The sequence below is a fragment of the Diabrotica virgifera genome, chromosome 8, assembly GCF_917563875.1.
Source record: "Diabrotica virgifera virgifera chromosome 8, PGI_DIABVI_V3a".
Lineage (NCBI taxonomy): Eukaryota > Metazoa > Arthropoda > Insecta > Coleoptera > Chrysomelidae > Diabrotica > Diabrotica virgifera.
The window spans coordinates 224,136,054-224,161,124 of NC_065450.1; the positions used below are offsets into that span (position 1 = coordinate 224,136,054).

The window sequence follows — 25,071 nt, forward strand, 5'->3', positions numbered from 1 at the left end:
TTTCAATGTGTTGGTGTGTGTTTTATTCTTTTATTTTTTTTAATTTTTGGTATTGTTTTAATAAAAATTTTTGGAAAGTAGTAGAGAAACTGTTTAAAGTATATTGATTTCGTTGAAATCATATAATAGAAGTATAACTTCTTACGGGCGTACAAAGTACACACATTCTTTTTTTTTTATTATGGCGACAAATATTTCATAACAAATATTCACCTTTAATTAATGAATAAATAATAAAGAGTCTACAAAAAAATACATAACTTTAATCAACGAACTATCTTACAAATTAAAAAAAAAACAAAAATTTTTCCAAAAAATAACTTATCAAAACTATAGTGATTGTTCAAAATGGCCACCACCTTGTCGAAGACAAAGTCTTGCTATTTTTGTTATTCGTCTGACTGACTTCCTAATATCGTCAGAGTTATTCTTCATTTATTGGAAGGCGTCTCGAATCCGCTCAAGAAGTTCTTCTCTACTATTTATTTCCTCGTTATAAACTTTGGATTTTAAATATCCAAAAGTTATTTTTCAGCAATCTTTTTCTGTTTTTTTAATGTTTAAGATAGTTCGTTGATTAAAGTTATGTATTTTTTGTGGACTCTGTATTATTTATTTATTAATTAAAGGTGAATATTTGTTATGAATTATTTGACGCCGTTATAATAAAAATACTAAAATGTTAACATTTTAACAATTTACATTAAATAATGGTATTAATTAAAATTAAGTCACATTTTAATTTTTTTTACTTCGAGCTCTCGCAAGTCACATAATTTCAGAATTCAAATTAAAAATTTGGCCGGCAAAATCATTTTGCCGAAAATTAGAAAGTATACCACTAAATTTAGTTTTTCATCCTCTTTTCAAATGAAAAATCTATTTTAAAAAAATTCAATGTACAGGGTGTTGCTTTTGGGTCGGAACATTTTTCCCAACATTTTTTAATCCGACCCTGGATTTTTTACAATTGTAAATAAATTAAATGATTGGATACCTTAAAAAGAATATTCAGTGATAAATATAAAATAAAAATAAAGTATGATTAGCAAGTTGTAAGTCGTATTTCAATTTTTTTTCTACTTCAAGCTTTCGCAGTTCACATAATTTCAGAATTCAAATTTAAAATTTGTCCAGAAAAATCATTTTGCCGAAAATTCAAAGTATACCACTAAATTTAGTTTTTCATCTTCTTTTCAAATGCAAAATCTATTTTAAAAAATTCAATGTACAGGGTGTTGTTTTTGGGTCGGAACATTTTTCCAACATTTTTTAATCCTGACCTGGATTTTTACAATTTTAAATAAATTAGTTGATTGTACACCTTAAATAATATTTGCGTGCCAAATATAAAATAAATATACAGTGTGGTTAAAAAGTTATGAACCAAATAAGAAAATGGCAAAATGGATAAAACACCCAGTATCTTTGTTATTAATGAAGTAAGACCCATTAAGTATGGTATTTTTGAGACCGTCTAAGTGTCCTCTTTCTACAGTTAACGTATGTTACTTTCCCAATGAAACATCCTGTATACAGGGTGTTAGTAAATAAGTATGAAAAATTTTAAGGGCTAATTCTACATGAAAAATTAATGCCAGTTTGCTCTATAAACATATGTCCGCAAATGCTTAGTTTCGGAGATACGGGGTGTTGAAATTTTTATTTCAAACTGCCAATTTGTTTATTGCTCTAAGACCAGTTGAGCTATGAAAATGAAATTTGGTGAGTTTTAGGAGGTAGTTATTACGAATTTTTTGACATACAATTTAGAATTTTGTATTCATCAATGGCGCGCCTACGGGCAATGGTCTGAATTTTTTTAAAGAAAAAAATAGTACGCCACTGAGATATTTCGAATTAAAAATTATTTTTAAATTCCACGTCTAATTTATGATAAAAAACCTTTCTTGCCTTTTTTCATATGATGCACTGTTTTTATGCAGAAAAATTAAACATCTTGGCGCGTATTTTTCATTTCTTAATACATCATCAAGAACTATCCAATATAATAATACTAAACTAGAACAATAACAGAAAATATTACTAATAAGATTTCAACTAGGTGCAAAGCTGCAAGAAATGTTTAAAATGATCTCCTTTACAGATAACAGAAGAATTTTATATTCATCATTGGCGCGCGTACGGGTAATGGTCTGAATTTTTTTAAGAAAACAATAGTACGCCACTGAGATATGTCAAACTAAAAATCATTTTTGAATTCCTCGTTCAATTTACGACAAAAAATCTTTCTTTCCATTTTTTTCATACGAGGCGCCGTTTTTATACAAAAAAATAAAACATCTTAACGCTTACCAAGTATTTGAGGTAGTTTCCATATGCATAGAAACTTAGTTCAAATACTTTGTAAACGTTAAGATGTTTAATTTTTTGCATAAAAACGGCGCCGCATGTGAAAAAAAGGCAAGAAAGATTTTTTGTCGTCAATTGAACGAGGAATTCAAAAATGATTTTTAGTTTGACATATCTCAGTGGCGTACTATTTTTTTTCTTCAAAAAATTCAGACCATTACCCGTACGCGCGCCAATGATGGATATAAAATTCTTCTGTTACCTGTAAAGGAGACCATTTTAAACATTTCTTGCAGCTTTGCACCTAGTTGAAATGGTATTAGTAATATTTTCTGTTATTGTTCTAGTTTAGTATTATTATATTGGATAGTTCTTGATGATGTATTAAGAAATGAAAAATATGCGCCAAGATGTTTTATTTTCCTGCATAAAAACGGTGCATCATATGAAAAAAAGACAAAAAAGGTTTTTTATCATAAATTAGACGTGGAATTTAAAAATAATTTCTAATTCGAAATATCTCAGTGGCGTACTAGTTTTTTCTTTAAAATAATTCAGACCATTGCCCGTAGGCGCGCCAATGATGAATACAAAATTCTTAATTGTATGTCATAAAATTCGTAATAACTACCTTCTAAAACTCACCAAATTTCATTTTCATAGCTCAACTGGGCTTAGAGCAATAAATAAATTGGCAGTTTGAAATAAAAATTTCAACACCCCGTATCCCCGAAACTAAGCATTTGCGGACATATGTTTATAGAGTAAACTGGCATTAATTTTTCATGTAGAATTAGCCCTTAAATTTTTTCATACTTATTTACTAACACCCTGTATACATCCGAAAGTTTTTTCGATCCAAAACTGAGCGATTTGAAATGGAATCACCCTTGGAGATACTGTACAATAAAAAATTTAGTATACTTACTTTATATTGGACTTCTCTTCGAATTTGTTCAACTTGCTTTTGGAAGTAAACAGTATTTTATCTCCAGATTTCTCCTGCTGGAGATCTAGCCTAGTCAAATTGACATTCAACTGCTTATTGAACATATTCTTTAAGGGATCCTTATTCACGTCGTTGTTATTGTGTTCAATATGCCCGTTCCTTCTCGTGACAGTTTTCGTAACGGCTGCTTTATCTTTCTGCGTCGTGGAATCTTCTGTCATAACGTTTGTACTAACTGTTGTTGAGCTGGTGGCATCATCTGCCGAGGTCGAAGAGTTTAGATCTGTCGGGGTCGAGGAATGCCACCTGTTATTTTTGGTAGTACGGGTTGAGATCAATGTGTTCTGGATAGAGTCAGCCGTTTCGATTGAAAAGTCTTTCAATATGCGTCTAATTATTGCACTGCCTGCAGTTTTTGTACTACTTTTTATCGACTGTGACATATCTGTTTTACATACACTATTTTCTTCAGCTGACTCTTCCAGTTCTATTGTATTTGATCCGAAAGTACAGCGCAATGCATCTGTTGTATCTTTTTCATATAAACTATTTTCTTCAGCTGACTCTTCCTGGTCTATTGTATTTGATCCGAAAGTACACTGCAACGCATCTGTTGTATCTTTTTCACATACACGATTTTTTTCGGTCTCATCTGCACATACACTATTTTCCTCGGTCTCATTTTCACATGCACTATTTTCTTCTGATTCCTGTTCTATGTTTTCTGGTTCGAAGGTACTCGATATATCGGGTGAAGTAGGTGAAATGTATGTTTGTTCACTGGTTGGTACGTTAAATAAGTCTGCAATAAAAAAAACTTTGTCAATCCTAACATATTATGATATTTTAACGCAGGCAATAAATCTGTCTTTTCCTGAAAAATCTAGGCTTGTTGAGCAAGGTAAACAATGTAAAAAAAAATTCTTGGTTTAATGATGATTTGAAACTGATGAGGGAGAAACTACAATTTTTGACATCTTTAAATAAAAGTGACCCCGTTTTAGTGACAAAGAAAACACTCTCAGAATATAGGAAAAAATACAGACATGCTATACATAAGGCAAAGATTAAATCTAATGATGATTTTATATTAAACTCTAACAACCGTCAACAGGCTATGTGGTCCCTAATAAACTCAAGATGTAAGAATTTACCAATAAAAAATTCATCACTCAATGCAAATAGTTTTAATGATTTCTTCTGTGGTATTGCTGAAAATGTAATAAATACACTTAATCATACTGACCAATCATTCAATACATACCTTAGTTTTATACCACATGCTCTTTCATTCGCCTCTAATCATTGCTCCTTCAGATTTGAGCCAACAAATTTGGAGGAAGTTGTAAAAGCAATTGAAGAATTAAAAAATAGCCAGAGCAAGGACCCGGATGGAATGAACACAAAAATAATCAAGGCAATTAAACACAACATTAGCTTACCTTTAACTAAACTAATAAACTACTCAATTTCATCCTGCATTTTTCCTTCAGTGTTTAAAACTGCGAAAGTCATACCTCTCTTTAAACGTAAAGGTTCGGCTGATGATCATAATAACTTTCGTCCAATTTCTCTTTTGCCAATTCTTTCCAAAGTGTTTGAGAGAATCCTAAAGAAGCAGATCAATGACTATTTTGAATCTAATCGGCTTTTTGCAGTGCAGCAATTTGGATTTAGAAAAAACAAAACAACAACACTTGCTATCGATCATTTTACAGGCAGTATTTTGGAAGGATTTGAAAACTTTCTTGATACCCTTGCCTCGTTCCTTGATCTTACTAAAGCTTTTGATTGTGTCACTCATAGTATTCTTCTTAAAAAATTACATGCCTATAATTTTCATCCTATGTCTATTCAATTGATTGAGTCTTATCTATCAGATAGATTTTAATATGTGTTTTTTAACCAGCTTAAATCTGATAAAAAACCTTTGATGTATGGAGTGCCTCAAGGGTCAGTTCTAGGTCCAATATTATTTCTCATTTATATAAATGACTTGGGATTTTCACAAGAGGGCCCGGTAAGCACAGTCCTATTTGCTGATGATACTACATGCTATCAAAGTTACCACCCTTCCCAAATCAGTGATATTGATCTTGAGACCACAGAGAGCAATTTGTTCCAATGGTTTTTGGCAAATCGTCTCTCTCTCAATAACTCAAAATCACAAACAGTGAACTTTACCCTAAGACATAACACCATTACACATCCCATTTTAACAGATTGTTCACAGGAAGCTAAATTTCTTGGTGTTTATCTTGATCAGGGACTCACTTGGGAACGGCACATACTGAAACTTTCCCAAAAGCTCTCAAGCCAACTCTTTTTATTTAGAAACCTATCTAAGGTTACCTCCCTTCAAACCCTTCTTACATCATATCACAGCAACTTTCACTCACGACTAACTTACGCAATCCTTTCCTGGGGACACTCTTGCCATATAGATAAGGTGTTTGGTCAGCAGAGAAAGTGTATTCGCATAATCACAGGTCAGGGTTATCGGGACGATTGTAGGCAGTCTTTCAGAAACCTGAGGATTCTCACACTACCTTCTGTGTACATTATGCAGTGCCTGTTGTATGTTCATCAAAATGTAGATCTGTATAAAACACAACAGCATACTTATCAGACTAGAAATCATGATGCCCTTGTACCAGACTTCAGTCGACTTGAGAGGACCAGAAATGGAACCAGATACCTAGCATTGAAATGTTATAACTGTATACCAATATCTATTAAAAGTCTTGATTTTAACCAATTTAAGAGACAAATTAAAAATTATCTTCTGATGGGTGCTTTCTACTCATTTGAGGAGTACTTCAGATCTAAATTTTGTTTTGTCCTGTAATTTAATTAGTGTTTAGTTTTTAAATTTTAGTAATAGGTTTTTTTTACTGAAGTACTGTCAACTTTTAATGTAATTTTAGACAATTTTAATTATTGCTGACCTGTAAAAGTACATTTGTACATTATTACCAATAAATACTCTACTCATAAAATATTAGGCTAATGATTATGTACTTTGCTCACATCCATATGTACCGGGTGTCCCAATAAGAATGGCTCTCGGCCATATCTCAGGAACCGTTTATAGTACAGCTTTGAGAAAAAAATATTTATAACAAAAGTTGCCTCGGGAAAAGCCTGGAAATTATTTTCATAATTGTAGGTCCACCGCTAGAGGGCGTAATTGAATTTCAAAAATTAAAAAATCAAAATTTTACAAAATTTACCTAATGAAAGGGCACTGGAAATCTAATCATCGTATTCGTCATAAAATTCTGCGCATATTTGATTTCACAAGTTTAAGTCTACCTTTGCAAATAAGAGGTGGGGGTGAGTGAGAACCTTCTTATGAAAAATGGCTGTAAGTCCGGTTCTGCTAAATCGAATTTTGCATACTTGGTCTTGTTGAAAACAGCTCTTTTTCGTCAATGTAAGAGTCTTATTTTCGAAATAGCCTAATAAGTAATATGCCAGCTAGTAGGCGTTATTTAATTGTTTTCGGAAATCTAGTTTTCTTTGGAGAATATTAAATACAAGTATGCATTTTTAATTCTGTATTACAAAATTAGACCACATTAGCAACATAATACCGAAAAACCGCATGTCGATACCTTTTTTCTATCTCGAGATATCTTAAGAAACGTGTAAATTTTAAACAACTGTTAATATCACCGGTAAACGAAGTTAAGGAAAATTAGTGTGGTATGGAAAAAACAAAGAAACATTTTCCAGATGTAAACGTATATAATTAATTAAAACAACAATAAGACAAATAACACTATCAAATATAACAAAGAAATAAAAGCAACTACTTACTTAGTGACGACCTAAATGTTCAAATTGTTGCCCATCATTTTCGATGCAAGCATTTACTCTTTCAAGAGTAGATTGAACAGCAGTCTCAATGTCTGCTTTCGCAATGCTTTAAATGGCGTATAGTATTCTCTAGATTCTAGATAATGTTTTCTCGAGTAGTGGGCCTAGCGACAAAAACAAGGTCTTTAATCCGTCCCCACAAATAAAAGTCTAAAACAGTTAAATCTGTAGCTATTCAATCCACTCTTGAAAGAGTAAATGCTTGCATCCAAAATGATGGGAAACAATTTGAAAATTTAAGCAGTCACTAAGACTAAGTAAGTAGTTGCTTTTATTTCTTTGTTATATTTTATAGTGTTGTTTGTCTTATTGTTGTTTTAATTAATCATATACGTTTACATCTGGAAAATGTTTATTTGTTTTTTCCATAGCACACTGCTTTTCCTTAACCTCGTTTACCGGTGACAGTAACAGTTATGATTAAAATTTACACATTTCTTAAGATATCTCGAGATAGAAAAAAGGTATCGACATGCGGTTTTCGGTATTATGTTGCTAATTTGGCCTAATTTTGTAATACAGGATTAAAACTGCATACTAGTATTTAATATTTTAGGTTAGAACTTTAAACATAGGGAAGGTTAGAACATAACTAGAACATCTTAGACTAGCATAGAAAAGCTTAGAACCGATCTAGAAAGCTTATATAACACCTAGACAGACATGGATCGCTTAGTTTAGAAAGCATAGAAAAGGTTCTAACAGCTTAAACAAGTGTAGAACAGCTTTGAATAGGGCTATAACAATAGAAAAAAAGGTTAGAACAACATAAAAAAGGTCAGAACATAACTAGAATAGCTTATAGAATAGCATAAAAAACTTTATAACAGCACAGAAAAGCTTATACTAGCAGAAAAGTCTAGAACCGATTTAGAACAGTTTTTATAATATCTAGAACGGACTGTATAGCTTTGAAAAATCTAGAAAAGCATATAACAGATATAGAACAGCTTAGAAAATGTTATGCAAGCTTAGACACAGCTTTGAATAGATTTATAACGACAGAAAAAGGGTTAGAACAACATAGAAAACATAGGGAAGGTTAGAATATAACTAGAACATCTTAGAGTAGCAGAGAAAAGTTTAGGAGCGATTTAGAACAGCTTTTATAATATCTAGACAGCTTAGAAAAATCGAGAACAGCATAGAACATATATAGAACGGCTTAGAAATAGATTTATAACAACTCGATCAACGGGAAGGGTTAGATCACACTCGCACTGACTTTATCACGTTTGGTTTTACAAATCGGTTACACTGCCTATCTCATTTCTAAAGCTTCTTACATTTAACTTTGTAGACCATAAAAAATTTAACTTTAAAATAGCTTTATTTTTATTCAAGCTCATTGAGCTATACATTGCTGTTGATATGGTAAAAGACTGTAGAGGCCGGAAGCTGAGGGAAAACCTTTTTTGCCAGGTCTTGGCCTATAAACATTGACTACTTTGTAAGATAACTTGATGTATATTCACGTTTTGGACCACTCTTTGGACTCTTCAATCCTGACCAAAGGAGGGAGTGAAGTGGTCGATGTGATGTGGTGTATTGTCCGTCTCCAAAGATATCTGTCTCTGGTCATTTATTTTAACTCATGCATAGGTCTTTTGAATATTCCAGTAATTTGATAGACCCATCTTGTTGGGGATATTCCTCGTGATGTTCGGCCTTCCACCTTTCCTTGTATAATGAGTCTTTCCATGTTTTCTGTGTTTGCTCTCATAACATGTCCAAAGTATTTTAATTGTTGGAGATAAACTTTATAGACGGAGTAGGCTATTGATTATGTACTATAGAAAGGAACTACAACGTTAACGGGGTTTTATTACTTCATATGGTCAATGAATCTCTATATATGAAAAAACCGCGGAGTGCTACCATTTAAAGGGGTGCGTTTTTGAGAAATGGGTGAATTAGTCCCTGGGCACAGGTTACATTAGGGTGAGTTCTATGCACTTTTGGTACAAACACGTCTACATAAAAATTGTACCTGGTTAAATTTCCTATCTAAATATAACTTTTTAAAGTCAAAGATACTTTTTTTTACAAAAATATATTCAAAAGAAAAAGCCCAAAGAAACCCAAAAGAAAGAAATTTTGTTTTTTGTCCCATAACTTTTGTCCACGGGGATATAGGTATAGACATTGCTTCACAGAAAAAAAACTTAAATATTTTCTCTTTAAAATGATGCTTAGTAGAGGTCGTTAGGATTTACAGTTTTCGCAATATGATTTTTCAAAGTTCGCCACTCACAGCAATTTTCCTTGTTATTTCGCAAATATTTTTCTGTAACTTTTTCTACGCAACTTTAGGCATATGCAATGGTACATGTAAGAGGAATAGAAATCAATTACCTTTAAAATGTTCTACTGTATAATGTTGTACGACTTCTTTTAAAGAGGTTACCTTTTTCAAGATTTTATACTTTTAACAAGTTTTTATATTTTTTACGATTATTTTTTAAATTTCCCATTATAACTTTTTTTCTTCTACATTTAGGTACATATTATATAATAAAAAAAAGCTTATTCTGTTTACTTTAAAATGGTGTATTATAAAAAATTCTAGGATTATTTTTGAATAAGATATGCTTTTTCAAAATGTAATAAGTACTTGCAACGATTTTTGATTTTAGGATTATTTTTTAAATTTCTCCTTATAACTTTTTTATGTGATTGTGTGTTATGATTGAATATTATTTTTTATAGGTAATACTTTGGATCCACTTGACTCGGCCGGGCAAACTTCAAAATATGGATTAATTCCAATATTTACTGTCAAAGCTCCTGCACCACAAGCTTTGCTTGAAAAAATAGCATGTAAATGTACCAAAGGATGTACAAAAAACTGCGGTTGTAGGAAGATAGGAATTAGTTTTTCAATATTCTGCAAAGGGTGCATGTGCATGGGTACTAATTGTGGGACTCTAAGATAACTGAGGTGTCAGAGGAAGATATTGAAGCTAATGCTAACGAAGAGATGGACTTTGATTTTGAAATTTTTTAAATGTCAACGTTGAAATAATTTTAACTAAAGTGATGTTTTCTAAGACTAATGTTTATGTAATTTTTGTAAAAGAAATAATTTTAAATAATACAGGTAAAAAAATATCAAAGAATCACTCGGTTTCCATTATTTAAATATAGATGATACACCATTTTAAAGAACAGAAAGTAAGCCCTCTTTATTCAGCAATATATAGTATATTCATGTACAAGAAAAAAAAAGTTATGAGAAATTTAAAAAATACTCCTAAAATCAAAAATCGTTGCAAGTACTTATTACATTTTGAAAAATAATATCTTATTCAAAAATAATCCTCGAATTTTTTGTAATACAAAATTTTAAAGTAAACAAAATAAGCTTTTTTTATTATATAATATAATATATACCTAAATGTAGAAGAAAAAAAGTTATAATGAGAAATTTCAAAAATAATCGTAAAAAATGTAAAAAATAATATTTTTTTTTATATTAGGTATTATATATTATATAATATAATATTATATTATATATACTATATATAATATAATATTATATAATATACAATGTATCATATAATAATATAATTTTATTTTTATTTTATATTATAAAAAATCGTTAAAAGTATAAAACTTTGAAAAACCATAATCTCTTTAAAAAAAAAGTCGTACAACGTTAGACAGTAGACCATTTTAAAGCCAATTGATTTCTATTTCTATTACGTGTACCATTTCATATACCTAAAGTTACGTGGAAAAAAGTTACAGAATAATATTTGCAAAATTACAAGGAAAATTGCCCAAAATTGCTGTGAGTGGCGAACTTTGAAAAATCATATTTCGAAAACTATAAATCCTAATTACCTCTACTACACAACATTTTAAAGAAGAAATATGTAGATTTTTTTTCCGTAAAGCAATGTCTATACCTATATCCTCGTGGACAAAAGTTATGGGACAAAAAACAAAATTTCTTTCTTTTGGGTTTCTTTGTGCTTTTTCTTTTGAATATATTTTTGTAAAAAAAAGTATCATTGACTTTAAAAAGCGATATTTAGATAGGAAATTGAACCAGGAACAATTTTTATGGAGGTATGTTTATACCAAAAGTGCATAGAACTCACCCTAATGTAACCTGTGCCCAGGGACTAATTCACCCATTTCTCAAAAATGCACCCCTTTAAATGGTAGCACTCCGCGGTTTTTTCATATATAGAGATTCATTGACCATATGAAATAATAAAACCCCGTTAACGTTGTAGTTCCTTTTAGCTATCTTATTTTGAATATAATCAATAGCCTAGAGAGGCAGCGCTGAAAAATCTCATTGAATTTACTAAAGCTAGATTTTTCACAGTTGATTACTGTGATTGTGTAGAGAAGCATACTGCGGTAAGGATATCAATGCTTTCCTACGAAGGTAATTAAATCCATTTACTAAGGCTGAAAATCAGTACACACATTCTAAATTGAATATAAATAAAAGTTATTATAGTCGGTCAGCTGTATGACGGGACAGAGCCGTTCGGTCGGCCCCAATGAATGTACAGGGTTATTCACTATATTTTGACCTCCTTGTAAACTGCTTTATTTACAGAATTAGAAAAAATGTAAAATACAAAATTTATTCGATTTTTTAATTATGATTTTTTACATATATGTATTTCGTACTAGTGACGTCATCCATATGGGCGTGGCGTGACGACGTAATCGACTATTTTTTAAAATGAGAATAGGGGTCGTGTGCTAACTCATTTGAAAGATTATTAAATTCTCTATGCAGTAATATAAACATTAAGATCATTATTTATACAGTGTGTCAAAAAAAAATTTGAATCGTTAATTAAACAATTAATTTAATTAAAAAAAAAAAAGAATGTGTGTGTGTACTTTGTACGCACGTAAGAAGTTATACTTCTATTTATAATTTCAACGAAATAAATATACTTATCAGTTATAATACAAAAAATTAACAATAATTACCAAAAATTAACCAAAACCAGTTTCAAAAATAAAAAAAAAATATGATTCGTGCGGGATTTGAACCCGCGATCTCTCAATCTCTAGTCCAATGCCCTACCAACCAGGCTATCAATGCGTCTGTTATTGACGTTTCGCATATACATAATTACACATCACGGTGACAAGTGAAATATAAAAATAAATATTTTATTATTTTACGCCCAAGGAAGACAAATCCAAAGACACAAAAATTACAATAAATAATACATTTACTAAAAACACTAATATATTATTTTAATGGCTTATTTGCGCTGATACATAATTTGAAAGATTAGCAACGAAGAACATACTATTGAACGTAAAGAAATAAATTATTAATCACCTAGGTAGATCTTGGCCATAGAAATAAGTTGCTTTAAACTGCAGTTAAATATATCGCAGTAAATACTTAAGGCATTATAATAGCTGCACATGACGAATAGAGGAGAATTCAACATAAGGTTAGTTCTAGCTTGTGTATTTCTAAATGTAATCGAATTTCTTATTGGATAAGACGGATACGATTATAATAAATATACAATAAAATGTTTTAATAATACTCATCTTACTCCTGAGGAAGAAAAATCCAAATATACAAACATTATAATAAATATATTTACTAAAAACACTAATATATTCTTTCACGCATTTTCTTGCGCGCTGATATATTTATACATAACTACAGTCCATCTAATTTACTTACCGTTGCACGTCATTATCTACGTTAGAGATCGTTGACATTGTTGCCCAATTACAAAAAAATTCTTGAATTCATTTTAAATCAAATACATCACCCAATTTTTGCGGAAGTGGATTATACAGCAAAACAAATTAATATTCAATGTAAATAAATAAAAACTTTAGAAATAGAAAACAAGAATTAAGTTATAATCTTGCGTTAAAGTACATAATAAAAACAGTAAATATAATGAAACAAATACTTACAGTAAAGAATATAAACAAATATGAAGTGTCATCACCGCAACTGTCAAATAAATGTTACCAATTTATGCCAAAATATCACCTGCGTTCGATTATAGTTACAGTGTATTCCGAACAAATGTGCTTCATAAAAACGCTTTATAATTTATAATCCATTTATACAAATTAAATGAAACATGTGTATTTCTTTAAGTTGACATTAATAGAAATCTTTAAATATTATTTTTACGCGTATATAATAAAATATGTCTAGTGGCTGTAATGCCAGTATACTTGGCAAAGCGATTTTAAAAAAGAACACACCTACCGCCTAAATATTTCGTGTTGGTATCATGTGACGTCACGGGCTATGACGCGGATGACGTGCAACGGTAAGTAAATTAGATGGAGTATAGAAAGATTTAGCAACTAAACGCCATACTGTTTGTGTGCGCATGCGCGCAGGGTTATGAAATTTTACTTTCAATCGCGCCTAAAGAAGTATAACTCCAAAAATTTTTTTTGGACACCCTGTATAATTAATCATGTTAATGTTTATATTACTGAATAGGGAATTGAATGACCTTTCAAATGAGCTAGCACTCGACCCCTATTCCCATGTAAAAAAAATAGTCGATTACGTCATCACGTCCAAATAGATGACGTACTAGTACGATATATATGTCAAAAAATGGTAATTTAAAAATAAAAATCGACCTGTTTAGGGATTTTCCTCAAACTCGCCGGTTTACGAAATAATGAATTTATGCGTTACTTTATGGACGCACTGTATGTCACTATCATTATTTGTACTGGTGAAAAGATGTATTTTACATTTTTTTCTAATTCTGTAAATAAAGCAGTTTACAAGGGGGTCAAAATATAGTGAATAACCCTGTACATTCATTGGGGCCGACCGACCGACTCTGTCCCGTCATACAGCTGACCGACTATAATACCTTTTATTTATATTCAATTTAGAATGTGTGTACTGATTTTCAGCCTTAGTAAATGGATTTAATTACCTTCGTAGGAAAGCAACTTTGATACCCTCTCAGGAACCCCTGTTCTACGTTTCGCTTGACCGACCGCAGTATGTTTCTCTACACAATCACAGTAATCAACTGTGAAAAATCTAGCTTTAGTAAATTCAAAGAGATTTTTCAGCGCTGCCTCTTGGACTATTACTGGAGAGTCGTTGGCTAACTTTTAGCTCTCTTCAAATTGAATTATTTGTCCTATGGTCGGTTCAAGGAATTCGTATAAATAGCATTCGTCTCCAACAGAACATTTCAGTGGCGTCTATTTTTCTTCTTTCCGAATTTCTCAGGGTCCAAGATTCACATCCGTAGGTCAGTACTGGGAATATTAAGCAGTTGATCAACATCTTTAACGCCTTGAACTTTGACAGTCCTTCCATATTGTTGTCAGTTTTGCTGTGGCAACTTTTACTAGATCACATCTACGTTCTTTCTTCCTGTAGTGACCCTGTGTTTGTGATCAATGATCCCAGATATAAGTATAAGCTCACAACCTCAAACCAATCAATTGTGGTTATGTGTGGATAATTGTTATGTAGTCTACCCACTATCATGAGCTTTGTCTTTGATATGTTTAATTGCAGACCAAATATTTGACTTTCGTTTTCGACCAGTTGTATAAGATCAATCAGCTCTGCTTGACTATTTTTGCAAGAACGTATTTCATCTGCGAAACGTAGGTTGTTTATTTTATGACTATTTATTGAGATGAGAAAAGATATGACAAGTAAATTATAAGAGAATATTGTATGCCTGTACCTGAGTTACTTGAAAGTGTAGAATGGCAGGTTTCCAAGATCGAGTTAGTTGGGCAAATTTCTAGGTCCGAGAATGATGGTGATGGTGGCTGGTCATCATCACTACTTAGGAGCATCTCTTGTTCATCATCGATGATATCTATGGATGGGTGTCTACAACAGAATATTTAATAAAAATAAAATTGAAGTAAATTCCTTTATAAAGTGTATATAACTTATTAAAATTCCCTAAAAAGGGCTGCATCACATATGCAGAACGTTTTCGATCATATTACAGATCATCATCAGTACTAAACAGGGTGCTCACATGCTAAGCCACCAAAATTAAAAATATTTGGGTAAAAACCCTTTAAAATTCTACAGTAATGGAAACATTGACTAGAATTGTTATAACATGTATGTTGTAAATATGTAGGGGTGCAATTAGAACGAAAACATGCTTTGTTTCTGAAAAATTCAAACAAGCTTATATTTTTCTAAAACTTTTTTTGTTAGTTTATATACATGTTAAAATAAAAAGTTCTACTCGCAGAGTTGGTCGCTAATTGTTTATTAATTGTATAAACAATAACAATTGTTTTGTATAAATAATTTTAAAAATATCGTTGAATTCATCATTTTACTTTGATCAAATATGTTTCTATTTTGTTTTTCATTATACTAAATCCGAATATGGCATTACAATTTAAAAATTCTTATACAGAAGCTCTTATACAATATGTCTGCGTAGCTAGGAACCACACGCAAAACTTTTTTATTATCAATTTTGCGAAAAAAAAGTTATTCTTCATAAAATGCTCCGGATAGTCAAAAATTTAAAACTCAACCGTCATATATTAAATTTTATCAATTTTATACGAGTTATGTCAAAAATATAAATTTCGTCAAAGAGTAAAGTACCTTTATATTGCAGAATATCAAAAAATGCTATTATAAAAAGTTGTTTGAAATTAAAAACTATGTTTTCATATACAATTACATCATTCTAATCGAAAAAAAATTTTTCAATTTTTTCTCAAATTACGGATACCTACCCATCATCATTTTATTACAATTATGATAACTAAACTTACGTGCATAGAAATCGGCGCACCTAAAATTTGATCATTTTTGAAGTCTCGTATTTCCTAAACCTGTTGGCCTTAATAAAAGTGATTTTTTAATATGTTATAGCCTTATTCTTCAACAATATCGCTGTAATAATATTATTGTTAAGCAGGTAAGTGTTATTTTATACCGAGTGTAACAATGATAGTGTGTTTTTTCCTCAAAGTTCGGAACACCCTGTAGAATATTCTAGCATATATAAAATATTGAAATTAGAACTCAACTGTAGCCTTAGGCTTTCTTAACATTTTGCTTTTTGATGCATTCGCTTATGTTGGATAATAAAAAAGTTAGGTTTTTTAACAACTAGCAACGTTCTTTATCAATACAGGGTGTTTCTAAATAAGTGCGACAAACTTTAAGGGGTAATTCTGCATGAAAAAATAATGACCGTTAGGTTTATAATCATATGTTCGCATATGCTTCGTTTCAGAAATACGGGATGTTGAATTTGTTTGTACAATCTGACGATTTATTTATTGCTCTAAAACCGCATGAGATATACAAATGAAATTGCGTAGGTTTTAAGAGGTAATTATTGCGCATTTTTGGCATACAGTTAAGAATTTTATATTCACCATTGGCGTGCATACGGGTAATATGACCGGGTAATATGACCCGTATGCACGCCAATGGTGAATATAAAATTCTTAATTGTATGTCAAATATGCGCAATAACTACCTCTTAAAACCCACCAAATTTCATTTGCATATCTCAACCGGTTTTAGAGCAGTAAATAAATCGTCAGTTTGTAAAAAAAATCAACATCCCGTATCTCGAAAACGAAGCAATTGCGGACATATGTTTATAAATGAAACGGTCATTATTTTTCATGCAGAATTTCCCCTTAAAGTTTGTCGCACTTATTTTGAAACACCCTGTATTGATGAAGAACGTTGCTAGTTGTTAAAATACCTAACTTTTTTATTATCCAACATAAGCGAATGAATCAAAAAGCAAAATGTTAAGAAAGCCTAAGGCTACAGTTGAGTTTTAATTTCAATATTTTATATATGCTAGAATATTCCACAGGGTGTTCCGAACATTGAGGAAACACACTATCATTGTTACACCCGGTATAAAATAACACTTACCTGTTTAGCAATAATATTATTACAGCGATATTATTGAAGAATAAGGCTATAACATATTAAAAAAATCACTTGAATCGGCCAACAAGTTTAGAAAATACGAGACTTCAAAAATGACCAAATTTTTAGGTGGCCGATTTCTATGCACGTAAGTTTAGTTTATTATCAATTTTACGAAAAAAAGTTATTCTTCATAAAATGCTATACCTGTTCTAAAATCTAAGATACAACTAGCGGATATCAAACTTTGCAATTTTATACAAGATAATATGTAAAAAAATATGAATTTTTCTTAAGAGTTAAGTGCCTTTATTATTCACAATATTTTAATTAGAAGGATGTAATTGAACACTGAAACATATTTTTTAATTCCAAAGAACTTTTCTTAATAACAATTTTCGATATTGTGAAATATAAAGGTACTTTACTCTTGAGTGAAATTCATATTTTTTGACTACCTCGTAAAAAATTAATAAAATTTGACATTTGATGATTGCATCTTAGATTATATACGATGCAGAGTATTTTATAAAGAATAACTTTTTTTCGTAAAACTGATAATAAAAAAGTTATCAATAGGTTTCAAGTAACGCAGATATACTGTATAAGAGCTAATTTTTTTTTGTTGAACGTTTATTATTGTTGAAGCTTATTATTAAATGTATTTTAGGTAAGATTTGATCACTTTGTATAAACATTTTTTAACTGGTAATTTTCGGTTTTTGTATTACATTTTTGTTATCTTTCTTAATTTTCTCAAAAATAAATAGTTTATTTAATTTCTAAAGTAAAATAATTTAGTGCATTTTAAAGATTACATCCTAACCTTTAAAAAAGCACCTATAAAACTGTAATAAATCTGTTAAAACTTGAGTAATACCGTCTTAAAGTGGTGGTAATTCGGTAAAACTACGAAGTTTTCAAAAATTACATTTTTTTGAGATGTATCATTTGGATTAAATTTTTGAGCTTTTTGAGAGAAACATCCTTTAGTAAGATGTCTGAAAGGTAAGCTGTGCAAAATTGAGAGTTTTATAAGAAAAATTGTATTAGTTACACATTTTTAAATCATTTTTAAACCAAATTCATGTAAGTCTCACTTTCAGCCCACACCATACTTATGCCCATACATTTTATTTCTTTTTATTACAACCATAAGATAGCTAAATTATTCTTCTTTTATGATCAATTTATAAAATTTCATTTGATCCATTATAGTATAGTATAGTTGATCCAAAAGATGGCATAACCTAGACATCCAAAGTGAAAGTTAGCCTTCAACACCAAATTGTTCTATATGGTCCACACAATTCCAGAAACAAGTCACACCATTTTGAGCGTCGGGTTTGGGGGGGAGAGGGGGGAGAAATCGGTAAATTCGTAGTAATTTTTTAACTAATAGTATGGTATAGTTAGACCCAAACCCAGACATCCAAAGTGAAAGTTATCCTCCAACACCAAATTGTTCTATATGGTCCACATAATGTTCAGAAAAAAGTCACACCATTTTGAGCGTCGGGTTTGAGGGGGAGAGGGGGGAGAAATCTGCAAATTCGTAGTTTTTTACGTTTTTCGTCAATATTTCAAAAACTAAGCGGTTTAGCATGAACAACCCTCTACACAAAATTGTTCTACATTAAATTTAAAATAAAAAAGGCTCTATGCATAATCTTTCTAAAATGAATGGTTCCAAAGTTACGGAGGTAGTATAGTATAACTGGTCCAAAGAAGGCCTAACCCAAACATCCAAAGTAAAAGTTTTCCTCCAACAATAAAATGTTCCATATGGTCCACATATTGTTCAGTAAAAAGTTACACCATTTTGAGCGTCCGGTTTTGGGGGGGAGATGGGGGGAAGTCGGTAAATTAGTAGTTTTTTTAAGTTTTTCGTCAATATTTCTAAAACTATGCTTTAGCGTAAGGAATGTTCCATAGAAAAATGTTCTACATGAAATTTAAAAGAAAAAAGGTTCTATACATAATTGTTATAAAATCAACGGTTCCAGAGTTACGGAGGGTGAAAAGTGGAGGTTTTCGATACTTTTTATATTTACCGATTTCTCCCCCCTCTCCCCCGTAGTTTTTTAAGTTTTTCGCCAATATTTCTAAAACTATGCGGTTTAGCATGAACAACCCTCTATACATTAAATTTAAAATAAAAAAGGCTCTATGCATAATCTTTCTAAAATGAATGGTTCCAAAGTTACGGAGGTAGTATAGTATAACTGGTCCAAAGAAGGCCTAACCCAAACATCCAAAGTAAAAGTTTTCCTCCAACAATAAAATGTTCCATATGGTCCACATATTGTTCAGTAAAAAGTTACACCATTTTGAGCGTCCGGTTTGGGAGGGAAATGGGAGAGAAACCGGTAAATTATTAGTTTTTTTACGTTTTTCGTCAATATTTCTAAAACTATGCTTTAGCGTAAACAATGTTATATAAAAAAATGTTCTACATGAAATTTAAAACAAAAAATGTTCTATACATAATTGTTATAAAATCAACGGTTCCAGAGTTACGGAGGGTGAAAAGTCGAGGTTTTCGATACTTTTTATATTTTTTGGGCAATATTTTTGATATAACTATACCAAAAACCAAGACATCCAAAGTGAAAGTTATCCTCCAACACCAAATTGTTCTATATGGTCCACATAATGTTCAGAAAAAAGTCACACCAAGTTTAAAATAACTCAACCGTGCACTTCGCCGTACGCTAGTTTACAATGCGCCAATGTTTGTGAGAAGGGTGACTTTAGAGTTATAAATAAAAAATTATAGAAGCTCCAGATTTAATTTCAGAAAAATCTTTATAGAGGGTTTTTTTTGTAAAATTTTCTGAATTTTTCAACTGTCAAGTCAGTTTTTTCTGAAATTTATATTTTCGGAGTTATTTAAAAAAACATCGAATTTCGCAGTTCATTTGTTTAATAAAAAATGAAGCACCCACTTCTCGAGTAGAACTTTTTGATATGTTGTTTATTAAACATTTCTTAATGAAATTACAAAAAGTTCTATCTTGTTTGATTTTTTCCGAAGTGAAAGTCTATATGCACTCCCCTACTGTATTACATGATTAGGCCCCGGGCACCATAATTTGACCCTCACTTGAGTTGAAAACGTTCAGAGGTTCAGCTACCTCATCTCTTGAACGGTCGTCGAGTTGCCACGAAACTTTGTGCCCAAAAAAATATTTTTAATGAAAATCACTTACTCAAGAGACTCTACACTGTCCAAATCAATTGATTCATCTAGTGATGCAACTGTGGAATCCACAGCTTTTTTACGTGTGAATTTCCTTGATTGCTTTTCCCTAGACTGGACCGAATTACTGCTTTGCAATTTGAATGTGTGTTGCGGTACTGGACTTGGACCGAATATAGATTTTTCTTTTGGATTTCTATTTTCTTTATCCGCACTGGATTCGGGAATTGATATCGACTCCAAGAAGGATCTGCCATCGACTGCTTCACTGCGCTGTGAAATAAGAGGTTTATTAGCATCGGTAAACAATGGGAGGGTTATGAACATGTTATATACAGAGTGAGTTCTATATATTATTGTGTATCATTTTGTCAACCAAAGATAGAATAAAAATTTTATTTTTTTAATATAACGCAGGCACATAAATTTGATACACCCTGTATATTGATTTGTAACTATTTATTAGAAGTTAACTTTTACGCAGTGGGTTTATCCTTAATGAGTTTTTCCCTGAAGAATTAAAGACATTATTTGTAAATAAGTGAAGTGAAAAAACAATTTATTTCGGATTATAATTTTAAAAAGATTGTTTTGTTACGGGAAATGCAAAATCCACAGGTAATTGTAATTATTAGTTTTTAGAAAAATAAGGTAAAGAAATTTGGAATTTTAAGTCCTTTTGTTTAAGCCCAAGAATATTTGTAGAATTCCCGAAAAGTAATTATGATGAGTAGAAGCATTTGTTGAAGGAATGCATGGGTTTTTTCGAATGAAAAGAGAGGAATGTGGAGAGAGAAATGTTTCTGATTGGCTTTGCAATTTGGAATGGGGAGAGAGAACTTTGAATGTTCAGACAGTTTGGAAAAGGAGATATTATGTGACCGGCATCCGATAAGAGCAGTCAAAAGTTTTCGTGAGTAGTTCAGAAGCAAGTACTAGTGGTTGTTTGATGGTGAAGAATAACTGAAAAGTGGAACGAGAGACAAATCAAATTGAGAAGAAATACCTCTTTGATTCTGTAAAGTCCAAGAGAGTAAGTTACAAGAACTATAGTTATTAAAATTATTTGTGACACCAAGTAAAAAAGATACTTGGGTCTTAGGAGATTATCAATGTGAGAAAGAGAGGAGAGAGTTTTGGAGTTTATTGAACGAGTACTGATCAAAAGAGGCCTGGATCGTGTTTTGGAGAAATAGTTGCTGGTTTGCTGATGGATTGATGCTGAGAACGGAGAGGGCTTTGATTGGTAGCCTAACATAATCAACAAGGAAGAGCTGTTTGGGTCAAGAGGAGACATCATTGTGTGTGAATCAAAAAGGTCAGTCAATAACTTATGTGATAGATTTTCTTTATAATCAGAAGTTAATTTTTTTTGCAAAAAAGCATATGAATTAAGATTCCAACATTTCAAAAATTTAATAGAAAGTATAAGTAGTTTTGCGAATACCTAAATTGGTTTGTTTAGCTTGTTTTATTAATGGTATCAAGAACAAAGCGATAAATATTTGTTTAAATTAGATTAATTTATATGGTAAAAGTTTCATTTGGACAGTTATGCCCACAGGATTTAATTGATAAATTTTCAGAGCATTGCTTTTGATAATAAAGGTATTTGTATGTGCTTATATGGTATTTCTTATTTATTTCCTTTTCCTATTTTATCCCGATAAGGATCAACTAAGAGATACTGAAGCCACGAGAAACGATAAGTATAACCTAAGATAATTTAGTTATTTTTTTTATGACAAAAAGGCACCCTGAGATTTTTCTTAATTTTTTTATGTATGATTTGCGACAATTGAATAATTAATTAAATAAATACTAATTAATATAAAAGTAAGAGAAAGCATATCATAACAATACTGAATGACTCGATTATCTCAAAAACGGCTTGCACGATTTTTATAGATTTTATTTTATTTATTTATTTACTAGCTGACTAAACTTTTGTATACAATAAACTTAAAATAAACAAAAGGAATTCGCAATTAATAAACAAAAAATGCTCGATGTGAATGAGTTGTTATTATTATTTTAATGAATTACACATGATATTTGAAGTAATAAAGTTTAGTTAGAAGTAACAAAATAAAGTTTGTAGTGCAACAGTTATAATGAATATAACAGCTTTATTTTATTTACATTCAAAACAACCCTGTATTTATAATTGCATTCGGGGTTGTCCCACTATATAGGTGTTGATTAATCAAAATAAAAATCAATCAAAATTAAATATCATTAAATAAAAATAAATAAAACTGAATAAACTCAAATAAAACTAATAAATAAATTTAATGGTGGCTAATAAAATTACTATACAAAACCGTATAAACCATCCCTGAACTTCTACAAATAATTCAACATCAAAATTAGCCAAATCGGTCCAGCCATTCTCGAGTTTTAGCGAGACACACGAACAGCAATTGATTTTTATATATAAGATGCAAAAATTTAGATGGCTATTAAAAAATAACGGTTGAAGATAGAAAAGTGAAAATTTAGGGTTGTATTTAGCTTTGCCTTTCACATCACACAAAATTAAGAAAGAATAGTTTGACCAAAAAAATACAAAAATATATTAGAGAGGCAGCCCCGTTATGACGACGGATATGAAAAATAAATAACAACCTATTCTCAGTCCGGTCGAATATCCGTGGAAAATTTCATAAAAATCTATTCAGTCGTTCTCGAGTTATGTGTTGGTAACTAACACGACTTTCTTTTGTTTATATAGATGTAAAATATTTAAATGCCAATTAAAAAATAACGGTTGATGATAGAAAAGTGAAAAATTAGGGTTGTATGTGTCTTTACGTTGCACATCATATATAATTAAAAAAAAAAAAGAGTTTGTCCGAAGAAATAGAAAAAAATATTAGGGGGCAACCCCCTTATGACCTACGGGTATAAAATATAGATGGAAACCTACTCCCAGTTCGGTCCAATATACCTGCCAAATTTCATAAAAATCGGTCAAGTCGTTTCGGAGGAGTATGGCAACAAACACTGTAAAAAGAGAATTTTATACATATACATGTACAAATTTTGGTGGCTACTAAAATGACAATACAAAACCGTATAAACCTTCCCTGAACTTCCACAAATAATTCAACATCAAAATTAGCCAAATCGGTCCAGCCATTGTAGAGTTTTAGCGAGACTAACGAACAGCAATTGATTTTTATATATAAGATTAATCACTAATGATATTAAATGAATTTATTACGCTACTTCAAATGTAGCTGTAATTCGGCAACAAAATTTTAAAACAAAACTTACATTTGACATTCAATTCTAAAGAACCCCGGACTCAACTGTAAAACTAACTCTGTATAATGATAATAATACATAACGGCTAGGGAATATTCTGGTAAGAGCGAATAAAGAAACACACAGGGGTCAATCCATGCGAAGTGGTCCAAAATAAATTAAGTCGGTTGCTTGACTATTTTTAATATTTTTTATTTTTCTACAAATTAAACTTCAGTTTATAGAGTATATAAAATTGCATTCATTTTATTTTTAAAAAAATTATTTTGCCGATGGCGGCCATTTTTGTTTCAGCGTATCGACCATTTTCACGGAAAACATGGCTTCGCTCTTTAGCCAATATTTTCACTTAGGTTTGTGCTAGAACAATAAATCAAAAAACAAACTTTTTAGAAAAGTATGCTCTAAAAAAAGCCCATAGCATTATTTAATTACAAGCTACCCTTAAGGCCTTAAATAAACCTCAAAGTTTGAAAAGGTAAACTGATAAAAATCCATTTTCACCATTTTTTTAACAGGATAAGGCAAGCAGAAAATGGTTTGTAATTTTTTTCTGGAAAAGACATACGTACATGCTTTAAAAGAAAAAAAGAATGTGTGTGTACTTTGTACGCACGTAAGAAGTTATACCTCTATTATATGATTTCAACGAAATAGATATACTTTCAACAGGTTATTTGTATTTTATTTAAAGATTAAATTAATTTTTACTTACTACTTTCCAAAAATTTTTATTAAAACAGTACCAAAAATAAAAAAAAAATAGAAAACACACGGATTCGAACCGTGGACCTCTCGATCTCCGGTCACACGCTCTACCACTGAGCTATATCCCCTTTGCTTTGACAGGTTACAAGATTTCTCATACATACTGACAAATTTAATAGACCAAGTGAAGTATACAAAAATACTTTAAATATACTTACTATTATTATAAAATATCTTATTCCCGAGGAAGACAAATCCAAAGACACAAAAATTATAATAAATATATTTATTAAAAACACTAATAATATATTCTTTTCACGCACACCTTATTTGCGTTACATAAAGATGTAGCGACTAATACCATACTGTCGGTGTGCGCATGCGCCAAGGAATGTAAAAATTCACCCTCGTGCCTAAAGAAGTATAACTTCAAAAAGTTTGAGCTTTGAGTTTTTGGTAAATTTTTTCAAAAAAAAAATCTCAAAAATGTAATTTTTTGAAAAATCTGTTGAAAAAAAAAAGTTTGACCTCTTGAAATATGTCTGAATGTTAGCTGCTAATAAATAGAATAAGGGGTAAAAATTTGGAGTTATAAACTTACGGCATATAGGAGTTACAGGCCTGAGAAAATGGTCAAAAATCATTAATTTGAGCGTTTGCAGGTAGAGTAATTAAAAATAAAATAAATGGTCTAATGAAATAAAAATCAATGTATTTTCACCAGATTTTACAATGAATATAAATGTATACAACATTATAAAAATATTAACCTTCATTTTCAATTTTGGCAGTTCAGAACTTTGGGATATTTCATCGCATAGATCTTAAGATATGTTATGATTTGAG

The 25,071-nt window shown here is 30.8% G+C and overlaps 1 protein-coding gene across 4 annotated transcripts in view; it reads right to left on the minus strand.

Annotated features, from left to right (window-relative positions):
• LOC114336771 (uncharacterized) overlaps positions 1–25,071 on the minus strand; it is a 142,287-nt gene that overhangs the window by 65,907 nt on the left and 51,309 nt on the right. For all 4 annotated transcript variants that reach the window (XM_050657528.1, XM_050657526.1, XM_050657527.1 and 1 more), the window contains exons 7-9: positions 20,258–20,520; positions 14,848–14,999; positions 3,242–4,064 (exon numbers count right to left, since the gene is read on the minus strand). In XM_050657528.1, the coding sequence (XP_050513485.1) occupies positions 3,242–4,064; positions 14,848–14,999; positions 20,258–20,520 (1,238 nt within the window). The remainder of the gene's footprint in view (positions 1–3,241; positions 4,065–14,847; positions 15,000–20,257; positions 20,521–25,071) is intronic.